The 14,583-nt window shown below is 39.5% G+C and overlaps 1 protein-coding gene and 1 long non-coding RNA gene across 12 annotated transcripts in view; one reads left to right on the forward strand and one right to left on the reverse strand.

Moving 5' to 3' along the window:
* The window catches only part of COLEC12 (collectin subfamily member 12), a 192,002-nt gene extending 178,820 nt beyond the window's left edge, over positions 1-13,182 (forward strand). Inside the window, exons 9-10 of one of the 2 annotated variants that reach the window (XM_021096156.2) lie at positions 3,240-3,385; positions 11,714-13,182. In XM_021096156.2, coding sequence (XP_020951815.1) covers positions 3,240-3,385; positions 11,714-11,733 — 166 coding nt within the window. In that variant the 3' untranslated portion in view covers positions 11,734-13,182. Of the gene's footprint in view, positions 1-3,239; positions 3,386-3,550; positions 3,614-11,713 lie in introns of those variants that run through there. The other variant, XM_084964305.1, reaches the window with a different exon arrangement.
* The window catches only part of LOC110261178 (uncharacterized), a 64,286-nt gene that overhangs the window by 10,240 nt on the left and 39,463 nt on the right, over positions 1-14,583 (reverse strand). The gene's annotated exons all lie outside the window — the stretch shown is intronic.

Raw genomic sequence — 14,583 nt, forward strand, 5'->3', positions numbered from 1 at the left:
CAATCCCTTCCCTTTCCCCTGCCATGCACAATGGTTTCTGGATCCGGCACCTCCCCACACCCTGCCCAGGCTGGAGAAGAAGTCCGTCTCCCTTTCCCTCTCACACATGCACATTCACACACACGCGCCCCTTTTGAAATCATTTCCGGCTGTTGCAGTGACTATTAAAGAGGAAAGAGACAAGGGATAAAAGGTTTTTCCTCTGCCTCTTGCTCCCAACTCCATTTTTATGCTGTGAGCTGGTTGAGAAAGACAGTACTGAAATTAACAGACCAAAAGCAATGGTAACATGAATCAGAGTCTCCCAAAACACGTGTGAAGCTCCACACTTCCTCTTGTCCATTTCATGGTCCCCAGCACAGGACATCATTTAGTGAGAGCAGGCTGTCAAGTTATAAGTAACAGCTTTCAGCTCTACCTAGCAAAGAAAACATGGGTTGCCCTTCTGTCCACACAGTCTGCTATATATCACATTACATACTACATTTTTTTTCTTTCCTTTTTTCTTTTTAGGGCCGCACACATGGCACATGGAGGTTCCCAGGCGAGTCAAATTGGAGCTGCAGCCAGCGGCCTACACCGCAGCCACAGCAACGCCAGATCTGAGCCGTGTCTGCGACCTACACCACAGCTCACGACAACGCTGGATCCTTAACCCACTGCACGAGGCCAGGGATCGAACCCTCAACCTCATGGTTCCTAGTCGGATTTGTTTCCCCTGCACCAGATGGGAACTCCCACGTACTACACTTTTAGAAGTGAGAGCCATAGAATGCTGGGGACCAGAGGGAACCTTCAGCATCATCTAACTCAATAATAACTCGCTCTATCCATGCCTCATGTTTCTATCAGAGTGGGCAGCTTTGGCCCCTAGAGAGAAATCTTCCACTGTTCAGACCCCTATAGCAGGAGAAAATTCTACACGTCTCACTACTAAGACTTTCCTGTTTTGAAGCCAGGCTCTTACCAGCAGAAGTTTCTTGGCCATGAAGCCTCAGTCAATCTCGTGATTGACAAGAAAGGACCAAGTTGTGAGGTTGGAAGGGGCTCTTCCCAAGATTGAGAGTTTGCGCTCTGCCTCCAGAATCCTGGAAGGAGGTGCACACCCACCAGCTGCTGTGCTGCAACAGTGGGTCCAAATGCTTCCATGGTCCCTGGTGTTCTCAGAATATGCTGTCCAAGTACATACATATGTGGCTACCAAATCATTTCTGTGACGTGTGTGTTATAATATGGGATTCAGGGATTTGGGGCCCAGGCTGCAGCCATTCTTTTGGCCAGAATCTACCTATGAATGAGGTTTAGGCACTATTTAAGCTGACATTCTTCTCCAAAATAGATACATTCTATTTGCCTGACATGTTCTATGCTATTACAAGCATGCAGACTGGTGGGGGGGGGTCTTGCCATAGATCACTCTACTTGATTTGAGCTTTTCCAAAAAGATGTTTTGAGACTTAGTCTACAAGACTAATTGCTCCTGAGGTCTGGCTTCAGGTTAATCCACCACCGGTCCACGCTGTTCCCACCTGAGTCACTCCACTCACAGCCACGAACTGCCTTCCACCTTTAGTCCCAAAGGAACACTCTGAACATTATATGTGAAGAATTCCAGGAGTTCCCATTGTGGCTCAGCAGTTAAGAAACTGACTAGTGGCATTCCCATCATGGCTCAGTGGTTAATGTGACTGGTATCCATGAGGACAAAGGTTCGATCCCTGGCCTTGCTTAATGGGTTAAGGTTCCAGCATTGCTGTGAGCTGTGGTGTAGGTCGCAGATGCAGCTCAGATCCTGCGTTGCCGTGGCTGTGGCATAGGCTGGCAGCTACGGCTCAGGTTCAACTCCTAGCCTGGGAACCTCCATGTGTCAAGGGTGTGGCCCTAAAAAGACAAAAAAGAACTTGACTAGAATCCATGAGGATGCAGGTTCAATCCCTGGCCTCACTCAGTGGATTAAGGATCCAGTGTTGCTATGGCTATGGTGTAGGCTGGCAGCTGCAGCCCTGATTTGACCCCCCCAGCTCAGAAACTTCTATGTGCCACAGATGCAGCTGTAATTTTTTTTAATTGTTAAATAAACTTTGTGTCTTTGTAAAAAAACAAAACAAACCAAGCAAACAAAGAAAAAAACCCCGAAAATCTTAGTAGTGAGAAGTGTTTCTTTGCTGTAGAACTTCCTGCTATAGGGGTCAGAATAGCAGAAGATTTCTCTCTAGTGGCCAAAGCCACCCACTCTGATAGAAACATAAAGCATGGCCCAGAGTGAGTTGCCACTGAATTAGATGATGCTGGTGGGGTAAGGAGTCCTTGTTTAGGGGAAGCATCTCCTGCTGCAGATGTTTTTCCAGACCTTCCCCACAAAACAACAAGCTGGTCCTCTCAGGAGGTAACCACAGCTTCTGTGCCAAGGACTTGCTTCTTAGAGCAGACGCAGCTTTCAGGTTTTTGGTCGTGGAAGCATGTCTAATGTGTTGCATGGAAATAGGATCAGGAACAGTGAATGCTGAGAAAGGGGGGATTTGAGCAGCATCAAGTTAACAAGCCTCAAGTGAGCTCCTCCTAAAGAAGAATTGTTTTTAAGAATCTCTCTCCCCAAAAAAGGCAGTGAAATGCATGGGTCATTTTCAGTAAGATTAAATTACTATTTCTCTCTAAAGCAGTGAACAATCTAAAACTTAACCAGACAAGCACCACCAAGTGTTTACAATTGTAGGTTCTTGTAAATGTATATGGAGGGTCCCTCACTCTCTCTTCCTGACTCTGACTTGTTATAAGCATGATATCTGAATGTACAAGGATTCCTCTGGGTTCTCATAGTGTGAGTGTGTATCGTGGCCTCAGAATGCATATATGTTCACGCAGAGATAAACACACACATGCCTAGAAGTCAACGTTCCAATACACATTAGAAGGTTATCATTCATCTAACGGCGTTGAAGAAAGATTTACAAGATTTACGCCCTCAGCACTATGAGGAGGCAGCTCAGCGAGTTGATTTCATTGTAGTAAAGACAGCCAGCCAGCCTGCAGGGGAGATGCTGCAACTCACACTGCTCTGCACAACAGCTGCTTCTTATTCTGAAGAAGGGTGTGCACAGCTTTTTAAACAGTGCCTTTTCATTCCAGAACAAATGACATGCCTCGTTTTTTTTTTTTTTACATTTCTCTGCTGCTCTTGGGTAAAGAAAACTTCTGTGTGACTTTGCGAGTCTAACACTCAATTTCTGTTTCCTTAAAAGAAACTGGAAAGCTGGACAGCCAGATAACTGGGGTCACGGCCACGGGCCAGGAGAAGACTGTGCCGGGCTGATTTATGCTGGGCAGTGGAATGATTTCCAGTGCGAGGACATCAATAACTTCATTTGCGAGAAAAACAGGGAGACAGGTGAGTAGGGGGGTCGGAAGAGCTGCAGAGATCCCATCTTGTTAAAGGACAAGAGGTGGTGAGTGTAAGGGCTTTGGGTGCAGGCTCTGCAATTGGGTTCTGTCACATATTAGCTGGGCACACTGTTAACCTCAGGAGAATTAATAACATTATCCTCTTGCACAGGTTGTTGTGAGGACTTAAGTAAGTTAATAAATGTGCCTACTACATAGGAAGTATGACGACTTAGGGAGGTAGGTCATTACCTTATAATATTGCCAGTCAGTTGTGCTTTTAACATATGGCACCAATGTTAAGTCTTTTTCATAGAGTTCCATACACAGATCATTCAGATGGCCAAGCATTTAATTCCACAGGTATTTATTGAGCATTTACTATGGGCCAGATGCTGTGCCAGGTGGTGGAGGGATATAGTCTCTCCCCCTTGTAAGTTTCTAAGCCAAAGAGGCATTTGGAGATTTTTTTCATTTCAAAAGAAATGTAAAGCTTCATTAAATACTTGATCCTCTTTGGAAGTTAGTACTTTAGTTTTTCTTCATCAGAACTGGATTAAAAGTTTGTGGTGGAGAACTCCCGCTATGCTGTAGTGGTTAAGTATCTGACTGCAATGGCTCAGGTTGCTGCAGAGGTGCGGGTTCAACCCCAACCTGGCACAGTGGGTTAAAGGATCTGGGATTGCTGCAGCTGTGGCAGAGGTCTCAGATTCAGTCCCTGGCCTGGGAACTTCCATCTGCCACAGCTGCAGCCATAAAACTAAAAAAAAAAAAAAAAAGTTTATGGTGGGAGAAAGGGGAAATGGAAGTGAATGGTAATATGTATGGTTTCTTTTGGTAATATGTACGGGTGATGAATATGTTATAAAATATGACTAGATAGTTCTAAACTATACAACTTTGTGAGCATTATGTAATCCTGTCTCATAGTCTTTAGTTTAAAAGTTGGTGGGAAGGGCAGGTGGTATCTTTGTGCCTCCCTCTGCTGTATTCCAGAGCACCAGTATCTCTGGTGCCCCAGTTTTCTGAAGCTGCCACCTTGCAGGCACCCTTTGATCTCCTGTTCTAGTGGCCAGTGAGCTTGCATTCCCAGGTCGGGTCCCATTAGACTATAATAAACAGATAACTCTTGGCCAGCTGCCACCCCAGGGGACTGTGAAGACAGTGGACTGATCACACCCCAAGTCTTTCTGTGAAAGAGGCCTATCTACTTGTCCTGGAGCTCTGGCAAGAGGGGTAGCCTTTTGGTTTGGCTTATCTAGGGACCTACTGAGGTGCCCTCCAAGGATGGAGGCTGGTGGATGCTATCTCTGCAACTTCTCTGTGCCTCATGACAGGGCACCAGGAGCTCCCAGGATGGAGCTTGTACGCTTGTCTGGCATCCTGATTTTTGCAAAAACTGCATGGGAGACATCTCTAGGTCACCCAGATCTGGTGGCCAGTGGAACATATGCTTTCAGTCCCACAAGCATATATATATTTGCATACTTTCAAAACTGCTGCCTGAAGGTCTGACTTCTAATCAGCCAGACTCTAATTGCTGACTGAGATCCTCTTCTTTGGGATATGGACAGATCTTGGCCCAGTCAAATGTTGGGAGCCACTAAAGATAATAAAATAGGCTGCTTGTACAATAACCATGGTTTGAGAGACAAGAGCTAGGGCAAGGCTGAAAGATAAGTTCCATTCCTACAAGATGCTACTCCCTCAAGACTGGGAAAGATGGCTGTTTTATCTAGTGCATAGAATACAACACTAGAGAGCCAAGCAAAATGAAGAAGGGTAAATATGTTCCTAGTAAAAGAACAAAATAAAACATCATAAAAAAGTCCTTAATGAAACAGATATAAGTGATACATCTGATAAAGAGTTCAAAATAATAGTCTTAAAAATGCTTACTGAACTCAGGAGAAGATTAGATGAACACAGAACTTCAATAAAGAGATAGTACCAAATAGAAGTCACAGAGCTGAAGACTACAACAACTGAACTGGAAAATATACTAGTAGGGTTCAATAGCAGACCAGATAAAGCAGAAGAAAGGATCTAGGAGCTCAGAAGCAGGGCAGTGGAACTCACCCAATTGAGAGGCAAAAAGAATAACAAATGAAACAAAGTGAAGGTAGTTTAAGGTATTTATGAGACAACATGATGTGGGCCAACATTCACATTATAGGGGCCCCAGAAAGAGGAGAGGGAGATTAAAGGTGTAGAAACTTCTTTAAAAAATAATGGCTGAAAACTTCCCTAACATGGATAAGGAAACAGACATCCAAATCCAGGAAACAGTTCTGAATAAGAGGAACCCTAAGAGACTCACACCAAAACACATTATAATTAAAATGTCAAAAGTTAAAGGCAAGGAGAGAATCTTAAAAGCAGCAAGAAAAAAATAACTTGTTACTTACAAGGGAACCTCCATTGACTATCAGCTGATTTTTCAGTAGAAACTTGGGAAGCCAAAAGGAAATGGTAGGGCTTTATACAAAGTGATCAAAGAAAAAAACTTCCAATTAAGAATACTCTACCTGGCAAAGCTGCCCTTCAGAATTGAAAGAGAGAGAAAGTTTTCCAGATAAGCAAAACCTAAAGGAGTTCACCACCATGAGACCAGCCTTAAAAGAAATGTTAGACTTCTTTACACTGAAAAGAATGGTGCCACTTAGGAACAGGAAAACATATGAAAGTATGAATCTCACTGGAAAAGGTAAATATAAAGTTAAGAATAACCTAAGGTAAAGGTAGTGGATTAATCACCTATAAAGCTAGTATGAAGGTAAAAAGACAAATTAGTAAAAATAACTATATAATAATTTGTTAAGGAATACACAAGATTAAAAGATATAAATTGTGATGTCAAAAACATAAAATGGTGTGGGGGCAGAGAGTAAAAACTGTTTTAGAATTCATTCAAACTTAAGTTGTTATTAACTTAAAATAGATTGTTATAAATGTAAACTGTTGTATGTAAGCCTCATGATAACCACAATGCAAAAACCTGTAGTAGATACACAAAAGGTAAATAGAAAGGAATCTAATTATATATACCACTATAAAAAAAGTCATCAAATCACAAAGGAAGAGAGCAAGAGAAGGAGGAATAGAGGGACTATAATAGGAGACAAAGAAGGTCATTATATAATGATAAAGGAGTCAGTCCAACAAAAGGATAATATTTATGCACCCAACATAGGAGCACCTAAGTAAAAACAACAACAACAACAAATATCACTAGATCTAAAGGGAGAAATAGACAGCAGTACAGTAATAGTAGGGAACTTTAGTACTCCACTTTTCATCAGACCAAAAAATCAATAAGAAAACATTGGCCTTAAATGGCACTTTAAACCAGATATGCAAAAAACAGCTATATAACAGCTATATAAAGAACATCCCATCCAAAAACAACAGAATACAAATTCTTCTCAAGTGCACATGGAACATTCTCCAAACTATATCATGTTAGGCCACAAAACAAGTCTCAATAAACTTAAGAAGATTGATTTCTAGTTTCAGACCATGTGGTTGGAAAAGATGCTAGATATGATTTCAATCACAAGAAGAAAACTGGAAATATGAGATTAAATAACATGCTACTATACAACCAGTGGGTCAAGGAAGAAATTTTAAAATGTGGTGAGACAAAAATAATAATGAGATAGGAATTCTCCTGTGGTGCAGTGGGTTAAGGATCTGGCATTGCCACTGAATTTCTTGGGTCGCTGCTGTGGCACAGGTTTTACCCCTGGGCCCAGTAACTTCCACATGCCACAGGCACAGCCAAAAAAAATTTTGTGAGACAAATGAAAATAAAAATGCAACATACCAAAGCTTACAGGATGTAACAAAGCAGTTCTAGGAGTGAGGTTCATAGCAATAAATCCTACATCAAGAAATAAAAAAGATCTCAAACAACCCCTCAAGGAACTAGAAAAAAACAAATGAGACCCAAAGTTAGTAGAAGGAAGGAAATAAATATAAGAGTGGAAATAAATAAAATAGAGACTAAAAATACAATAGAAAAGATTAATGATAGAGCTGGTATTTGAAAAGATAAAACAAAAATTGACAAACTTTTAGCTAGACTTACCAAGAAAAAAGATGGACTCAAATAAATGAAATAAAAAATGAAAGAGGAGACATTATAACTGGTATTACAGAAATACAAACTGTCACAGGAGACTACAATGAATAATTATACACCAACAAATTAGACTAGAAGAAATAAATTTCTTAGAAACATACAATCTACTAAGACTGAATCATGAAGAAATTTTAAAAATCTGAACAGACCAATTACTAGTAAAGAGATTGAATAAGTAATCAAGAACCTCCCAATAAGTCTAGGACCAGATGGCTTCACCAGTGAATTCTACCAAACATTTAAAGAAGAATTAATACCAATCATTCTCAAAGTCTTCCAAAAAATAGAAGAGGAGGAAACATTTCCAAACTAATTTTATGAGGCCAGCATTACCTTCATACCAAAGCCAGACAATGACACTCTAGGAAAAGAAAATTATAGGCCAATATCCCTGATGAACTATAGATGTAAAAATCCTAAACAAAATATTGGCAAACTGAATTCAACAATACAGTAAAAAGGATCATATGCCATGATCAAGTGAGATTTATCCCAAGGATAGTTTAACATACACAGATCAATCAATGTGATACACTATATTAACAGAATGAAAGAAAAAAAATCATATGGTCAACTCAGTAGATGCAGAAAAAGCATCTGTAAAAATTCAATGTCCATCTGTGATTAAAAAAAAAAAAAAGACCTTTCAGCAAAATAGATTCCCTGTAGAGGGAATCTCTCAATAAAGGGAATTTGACAAGACCACAATTAACATCATACTCCGTGATACAAAGCTGAATACTTCTCCTCTGAGATCAGGTACAAGACAGAGATGCCCACTCTCACTGCTTTTCTTAACATAGTATTAGAAATCCTAGCCAGAGCAGTTAGGCAAGAAAAAGAAATAAAAATCATCCGAATCAGAAAGGAAGAAGTAAAACTGTCACAATTTGCAGGTAACATATTTTATATAGAGAAAACCTTAATGACTCCACCAACTGTTAGAATAAATGAATTCAAAAAAATTGCAGGATACAAAACTCAATATGCAGAAATATGTTGTGTTTCTATACGCTGTAACAAACTATCAGAAAGAGAAATTAGGAAAACAATATCATTTACAACTGTTGCATCAAAAAGGATAAAATACTTAGGTATAAATTTAATCAATGAGGTGAAAGGCCTCTACACTGAAAACTATAAGACACTTATGAAAGAAATTGAAGATGACACAAATAAATGGAAAGATATTCTGTGCTCATGGATTGGAAGAATATTGTGAAAATGTCCATACTACCAAAACAATCTATAGATTCAATGCAATCCCTATAAAAACTTCAATGGTATTTTTCATGTAAATAAAACAAATAATCCTAAAATTTGTATGGAACCACAGAAGACCCCAAATAGCCAAAGTAATCTTGACAAAGAGCAAAGCCAGACACACTCCCTGATTTCAAACTATATTACAAAGCTACAGTAATAAGAAAAATGTGTGGTAGTGGCATAAAAACAGATAGACGGAACATGAAATGGAACAGATAGCCCAGAAATAAACCCATGCATATGTGGTCAATTAATTTCTGACAAAAGACCCAAGAATATACAATGGGGAAGGACAGTTTCTCAATAAATGCTGTTGAGAAAACTGGACCACTCTCACATCATACACAAAAATAAACTCAAAATGGATGAAAGACTCAAATGTAAGACCTGAAATTATAAAATTCCTGGATGAAAACATAGGCAATTATCTCCTTGACACTGACCTTGGCAATGTTTTTTTGGATCTAACAACAAAAGTAAGAAATAAACAAGTGAGACTATATCAAACTATAAATCTGCAAAGCAAAGGAAACCATCAGCAAAACAAAAAGGCAACTTACTAAATGGGAAAAAAATACTTGCAAATTGTAGACCTGATAAGGGGCTAATAAAACATAAAAAAACTCACACAACTCAATAGCAAAACACCAAACAGTCCAAATGAAAAATGGGCAGATCTGAACAGACATTTTTTCCAAAGAAAACATACAGATGGCCAACAGGTACATGAAAATGTGCTTGACATCACTAATCATCAGGGAAATGCAAATCAAAGTCAAATGATATTTCACTTCTCACCTGTTAAAATGGTCACTATAAAAAAGACAAGAGGAGTTCCCGTTGTGAAGCAGCAGAAACGAATCTGACTAGGAACCATGAGGTTGCAGGTTTGATCCCTGGCCTTTCTCAGTGAGTTAAGGATCCAGCCATGAGCTGTGGTGTAGGTCGAAGACATAGATCTGGCATTGCTGTGGCTGTGATGCAGGGCTGCAGCTGTAGCTCTGATTAGACCCCTAGCCTAGGAATTTCCATATGCTGTGGGTGTGGCCCTAAAAAGCAAAAAAAAAAAAAAAAAAAGACAAGAAATAACAAGTGTTTGCAAGGAGAAAAGGGGAGAAATGTAGAGAAAAGGGGAACCCTTATGTACTTACGTATTTTCAACAACCTCTCTTGTAAGAGGTCACCAACACTCATCAGAAATGTTCCCCTTGGTAAATTGGTGTGGCCACTATGGAAAACAGTATGAAGGTTCCTAGAGATATTAAAAATAAAGTACCATAGGATCCAGGAATTCCCCTTTAAGTATTTTTCTAAAGAAACAAAAACACTAACTTGAAAAGAAATATGATCCCCACATTCAATGAGCATTATTTACAATAGCCAAGATATGGAAGTAATCTAAGAGTCCATTGGTGGATGAACGGGTAAAGAAAATGCCCATATATATATATACATACAATGGAACATTATTATTCAGCCATTAGAAAGAATGAAGTATTGCCGTTTGTGACAACATGGATTAACCCCGAGGATGTTATGCCAAGTGAAATAAGTCAGAGAAAGACAAATACCATATGATTGCACTTATATGGAACCTTAAAAAAAGGAACTTACAGATACAGAAAATAGGTGGCTGCCAGAGGCAGGGATTGGTGGGGTATACAAAATGGGTAAAGGAACTGAAAAGGTGTAAGTTTCCAGTTATAAAATAAATAAGGCATGGTGATGTGATGTAATGTACTATACAGCATGGTGACTATAGTTAATAATGCATAGAAGTTCTTATTCAGACTAAATAAAAGATAGAATTCATTTTGAAGGATCCTATAATGAGAAATCCTTGTCCCAACTCAAATCCCAAATTGCCAAAGGTAGCTGACAAATGACAAATCTAGGTCATTTGTCACTCTCTACTGTAATATCTTGTTTAGATATTTGTGTTCTTTTCCTGAAACTGACCAGACTGGGCGTTCCTTATGAAATCCGGAGACCCCTAGCACTTAGACCAGTGCTGGACACACTAAAGGTATTCCATACATGACTGTTGAACAGATAAATGCATAATTTGTGCCCCATTTACTACCAAAAATAGTTTGAGCAAAGTCTATTGGAGGTTTTTGTTTATCTTCAACTTTGTTTTAAAAATTCGAGGCATTCCTGCTGTGGCTCAGTGAATTAAAAACCCAGCGTAGTGTCCATGAGGATTCAGGTTCATCCCCAGCCTTGCTCAGTGGGTTAAGGATACGGTGTTGGCTTGAGCTGTGGCATAGAATCACAGACGTAGTTTGGATCTGGCATTGCTGTGGCAGTGGCTGGCAGCTGCAGCTCCAATTTGACCTCTAGATGGGGAATTTCCATATGCTCCTGGTGTGGCCCTAAAAAGAAAAAGTAAAATTAAAAACTTAAAAAAAATTTTTGAGATAAAATTGACATATAACATCATATTAGTTTCAAGTGTACATGATTCCAAATTTGTATGTATTGTAAAATGCTCACTACAGTAAACCAATGTCCATTGAAATGTTTAAGTATTAAACATTTTTAATATTTACTCTTTTAGCACTTTTAAATATACAACAGGGTTTGAAATGGGACTAAGATTCCTCAGAATAGGCTCCTTCAAAATGAAATTTACCTTTTATTTAGTCTGAATAAAAACTTCCAGGCATTTCTTTTTGTTCGTTTTTACTATTCATAAGTGTTTTTTATTACTTAATGAATTTTATAACATTTATAGGCATACAACAATCATCACAACCTAATTTCACAGCATGTCCATCCCATCCAGGCATTTCTTTGAAAAAATAATTATTGAATGATTTTTTGGAATGTTTCCTATAAAAACATTTTCCCTTTTTTAAAATTGTATGTTAACATTATTCTTTAAGAAAAAACTAACACCCACCCTTTTTTCCTCTCTTCTAGTACTAGCATCTGCATTATAATGGACCATGATATAATAATAGGAGCAAATTTTCGGACAGTTCTCAAAGGCAAAGGATACTTCTTTCTGATTGCATCAACTTCTCACCAGATTGAAAAAAGCACTGAAAACCAATTACTGAAAAAATTGACAGCCAGTGTTCTTTACAATCCACCATTACTCAAGGACTTTGGGACAAAAATGTCCCCCAGTAATGATATATTGATTTTCAGTATGCAAATGGACTGAATGGCATAGATTTTCCTCAGCTAGTAACCGTACTGTTATGCAAATCGTATCTTCCAGAGTATGGAACACTCCAATCAGAGAAAGCTTATCATTGGTTATTGAGCTTTAGGAAGAACCGGAAACATACTGTGTAAACAGTACCTTACATTTCTAAAATCCCAAATGTAGGAAAAATATGCAGACATACAGATATATAAGCCAACTCTTAGTAACAATAAGAAATACACTTAAAGAGCTTTTAAAAACTTTGTATTTTTGTACAAAATATTTGCCTTTTTACAATTGTTTTCCTTTTTATCCTTTTTTTTTTTTTTGTCATTTTACCAATATAGTACATGAAACCAAAGAAAACAATAATGGTACTAATAACTCATAGGGTTATTTGTCAGATTTAATTCTACCCAGTGGCAGAGAATTTGTTTTCAGCTGTGGTTTTAAAAAATTATTAAATATATGTGTGTATATATATATATATTTTTTAATGTATCATTTCCTCAGAGGAGTCAATCACTTGAAATATCTAGAAATGTCCTTGCAGATTTTGCCTGTGTAGGTCAAGCCTGAGCATACATGTGTCAGTCAAGTGGGCTCTGTATTCAGTGAATCCATCAGCAACCAACATTCTTGCTGTGTGTCTGCCAGACTCAGAGGAAGTGGTCAACTCAGGATGTGCTTTTATTTCATTTTGGTGGAGTCAGGGGTGGTGGAGAGGCATCTGTTGGAAAAGGCAGAGCACCTGAATCTGGCTATCTAGAAGGCCCTGATGTTTGAATATACTTGGTATCAGACCCATCAGAGCTGACACTGAATGTCAGCCCTGCTATGGGTCATCACATTGGCCAAAGGCAGAGATGCTAAAAAGATGGGGACAGCTATATGCTACCTAGAAAGTTTGTGTTTCCTTAAGTCAGATTCAAAAAATACTAATAATAATAATTCCAAAGCACATGCATGATGAAAAGCAAGAATAAACTTTTGGCCACTATGTTGAACTCTTGCAAAGAACCTTTCCTCTGAGCCCATCTTCCTTCAACTCCTTGACTTTGCCATTGAAAAGTCAAACATGAAATGTGCTGAAAATAGGCTTAGATGTAACTGATGCTCAAAGGTAAGATTTCCATCAACAGATACCCTCTCCTCCCTTCCCAAGGAGCTCCCCAGGCAGTGCTGCTACCTATCCCACATACGATGGTAAAAGAATAAAGACAGAGTTTGACTTTCATACCTGCAGCCGTGTGGACTGTGTTGTCTTGCCCTGGGTCACCATTCATGCCGTTTCTGCAGCCCACGAATGGCCACCCCCTCAGCACCTTTAGGTCCTACTGTCCTGTCCAGGTGCACCTACTGTGGTCTGGGCCTTGTGACACAAGGCCAGCACTAGGCTCTGGTACCTCTTCAGCTCAAGACCTTCCATAGACTATACTCTATCCTTTTTTGCATCCTCTTCCAGTTTTTTAGGTGGGTCAGTTAAGATTCACGTTCAGGAGCAGCTTGAAATTAAATGTCTGATGCCAGCTGAAGTGCTTCTTGCCCAGCCCTAATAATAGTTTACCCAGCACTTCTTACTTGTCAGGCTTCAGTCAGATCTCATGTCATCCTCCCAGCAACCCTAAGAAGCATTTTATAGACGGGGATGGGGGCACTGAGGGACATGACATCATTTCCTGGGTCACGTCATTACCAAGGAGTGAGGCAGGATTCAGACTCAAACTTTGAAAAGGTTCTAATTTTCTTTAGGAAGCAGGTTCCATCTTAATAACCCACAGATGAGGAGTTCCTGCTGTGGTGCCGCGGGTTAAGGATCCAGCGTTGCTGCAGCTGTGACAGGTCGAAGCTGCGGCTCAGATTCACTTCCTGGCCTAGGAACTGTCATATACCATGGGTGCAACCAAAAGTAAATAAATAAATAAATAAATAACAAATTAAAATCTCATTATGAGATGCTTAATATACTCCTCTGTATCTTTAGCTATTTATATCACAGGTTTCTATTCACCTCCTCACAAGTGATGCTCTTCTGGGAAGAGAGACTGGGGAAGTCTAATGTCATGAATTCTTCAGGCACCTGAGTAGCTATGAGAAGATGGAAATGGTTTTGCTTTTTAAAACCCTTTTGAAAAAATGAATGCATGACCAGAAAGAAAACTCCCTTTCTTTTCCCCTTCTGTGATCAATGTTCAAACTCTTTCCATATCTTTCCAGTTTCAGCAGTTAGAGTTTAAACTAAAGCAGACAACAAATAGTAATACCCGCTCCCATTGAAAAACCAGATGTTTAAGGAAGTAGAAAGCTACATAAATCATGTGCATCTATAAATCAGGTAACAATACTAAGCATGTGTATTTTGCCTCAGATGTCAAAACTGATCCCTTTTGTGTGTGTGTGTGTGTGTGTTTTTAGGGCCACATCTGTGGCATATGGAGGTTCCCAGGCTAGGGGTCTAATTGGAGCTGCAGCTGCTGGCCTACACCACAGTCACAGCAATGCGGGATCCAAGCCACATCCACGAACTACACCACAGCTCACGGCAATACCAGATCCTTAACCCACTAAGCGAGACCAGGGATCGAACCTGTGTCCTCATGGATGCTAGTTAGATTCGTTTCCACTGAGCCACGATGGG

This window comes from Sus scrofa, chromosome 6 (assembly GCF_054392235.1).
Source record: "Sus scrofa isolate SSC_HxYL_T2T_F1_AM1 chromosome 6, Sscrofa_HxYL_maternal_Yorkshire_Landrace_v2.0, whole genome shotgun sequence".
Lineage (NCBI taxonomy): Eukaryota > Metazoa > Chordata > Mammalia > Artiodactyla > Suidae > Sus > Sus scrofa.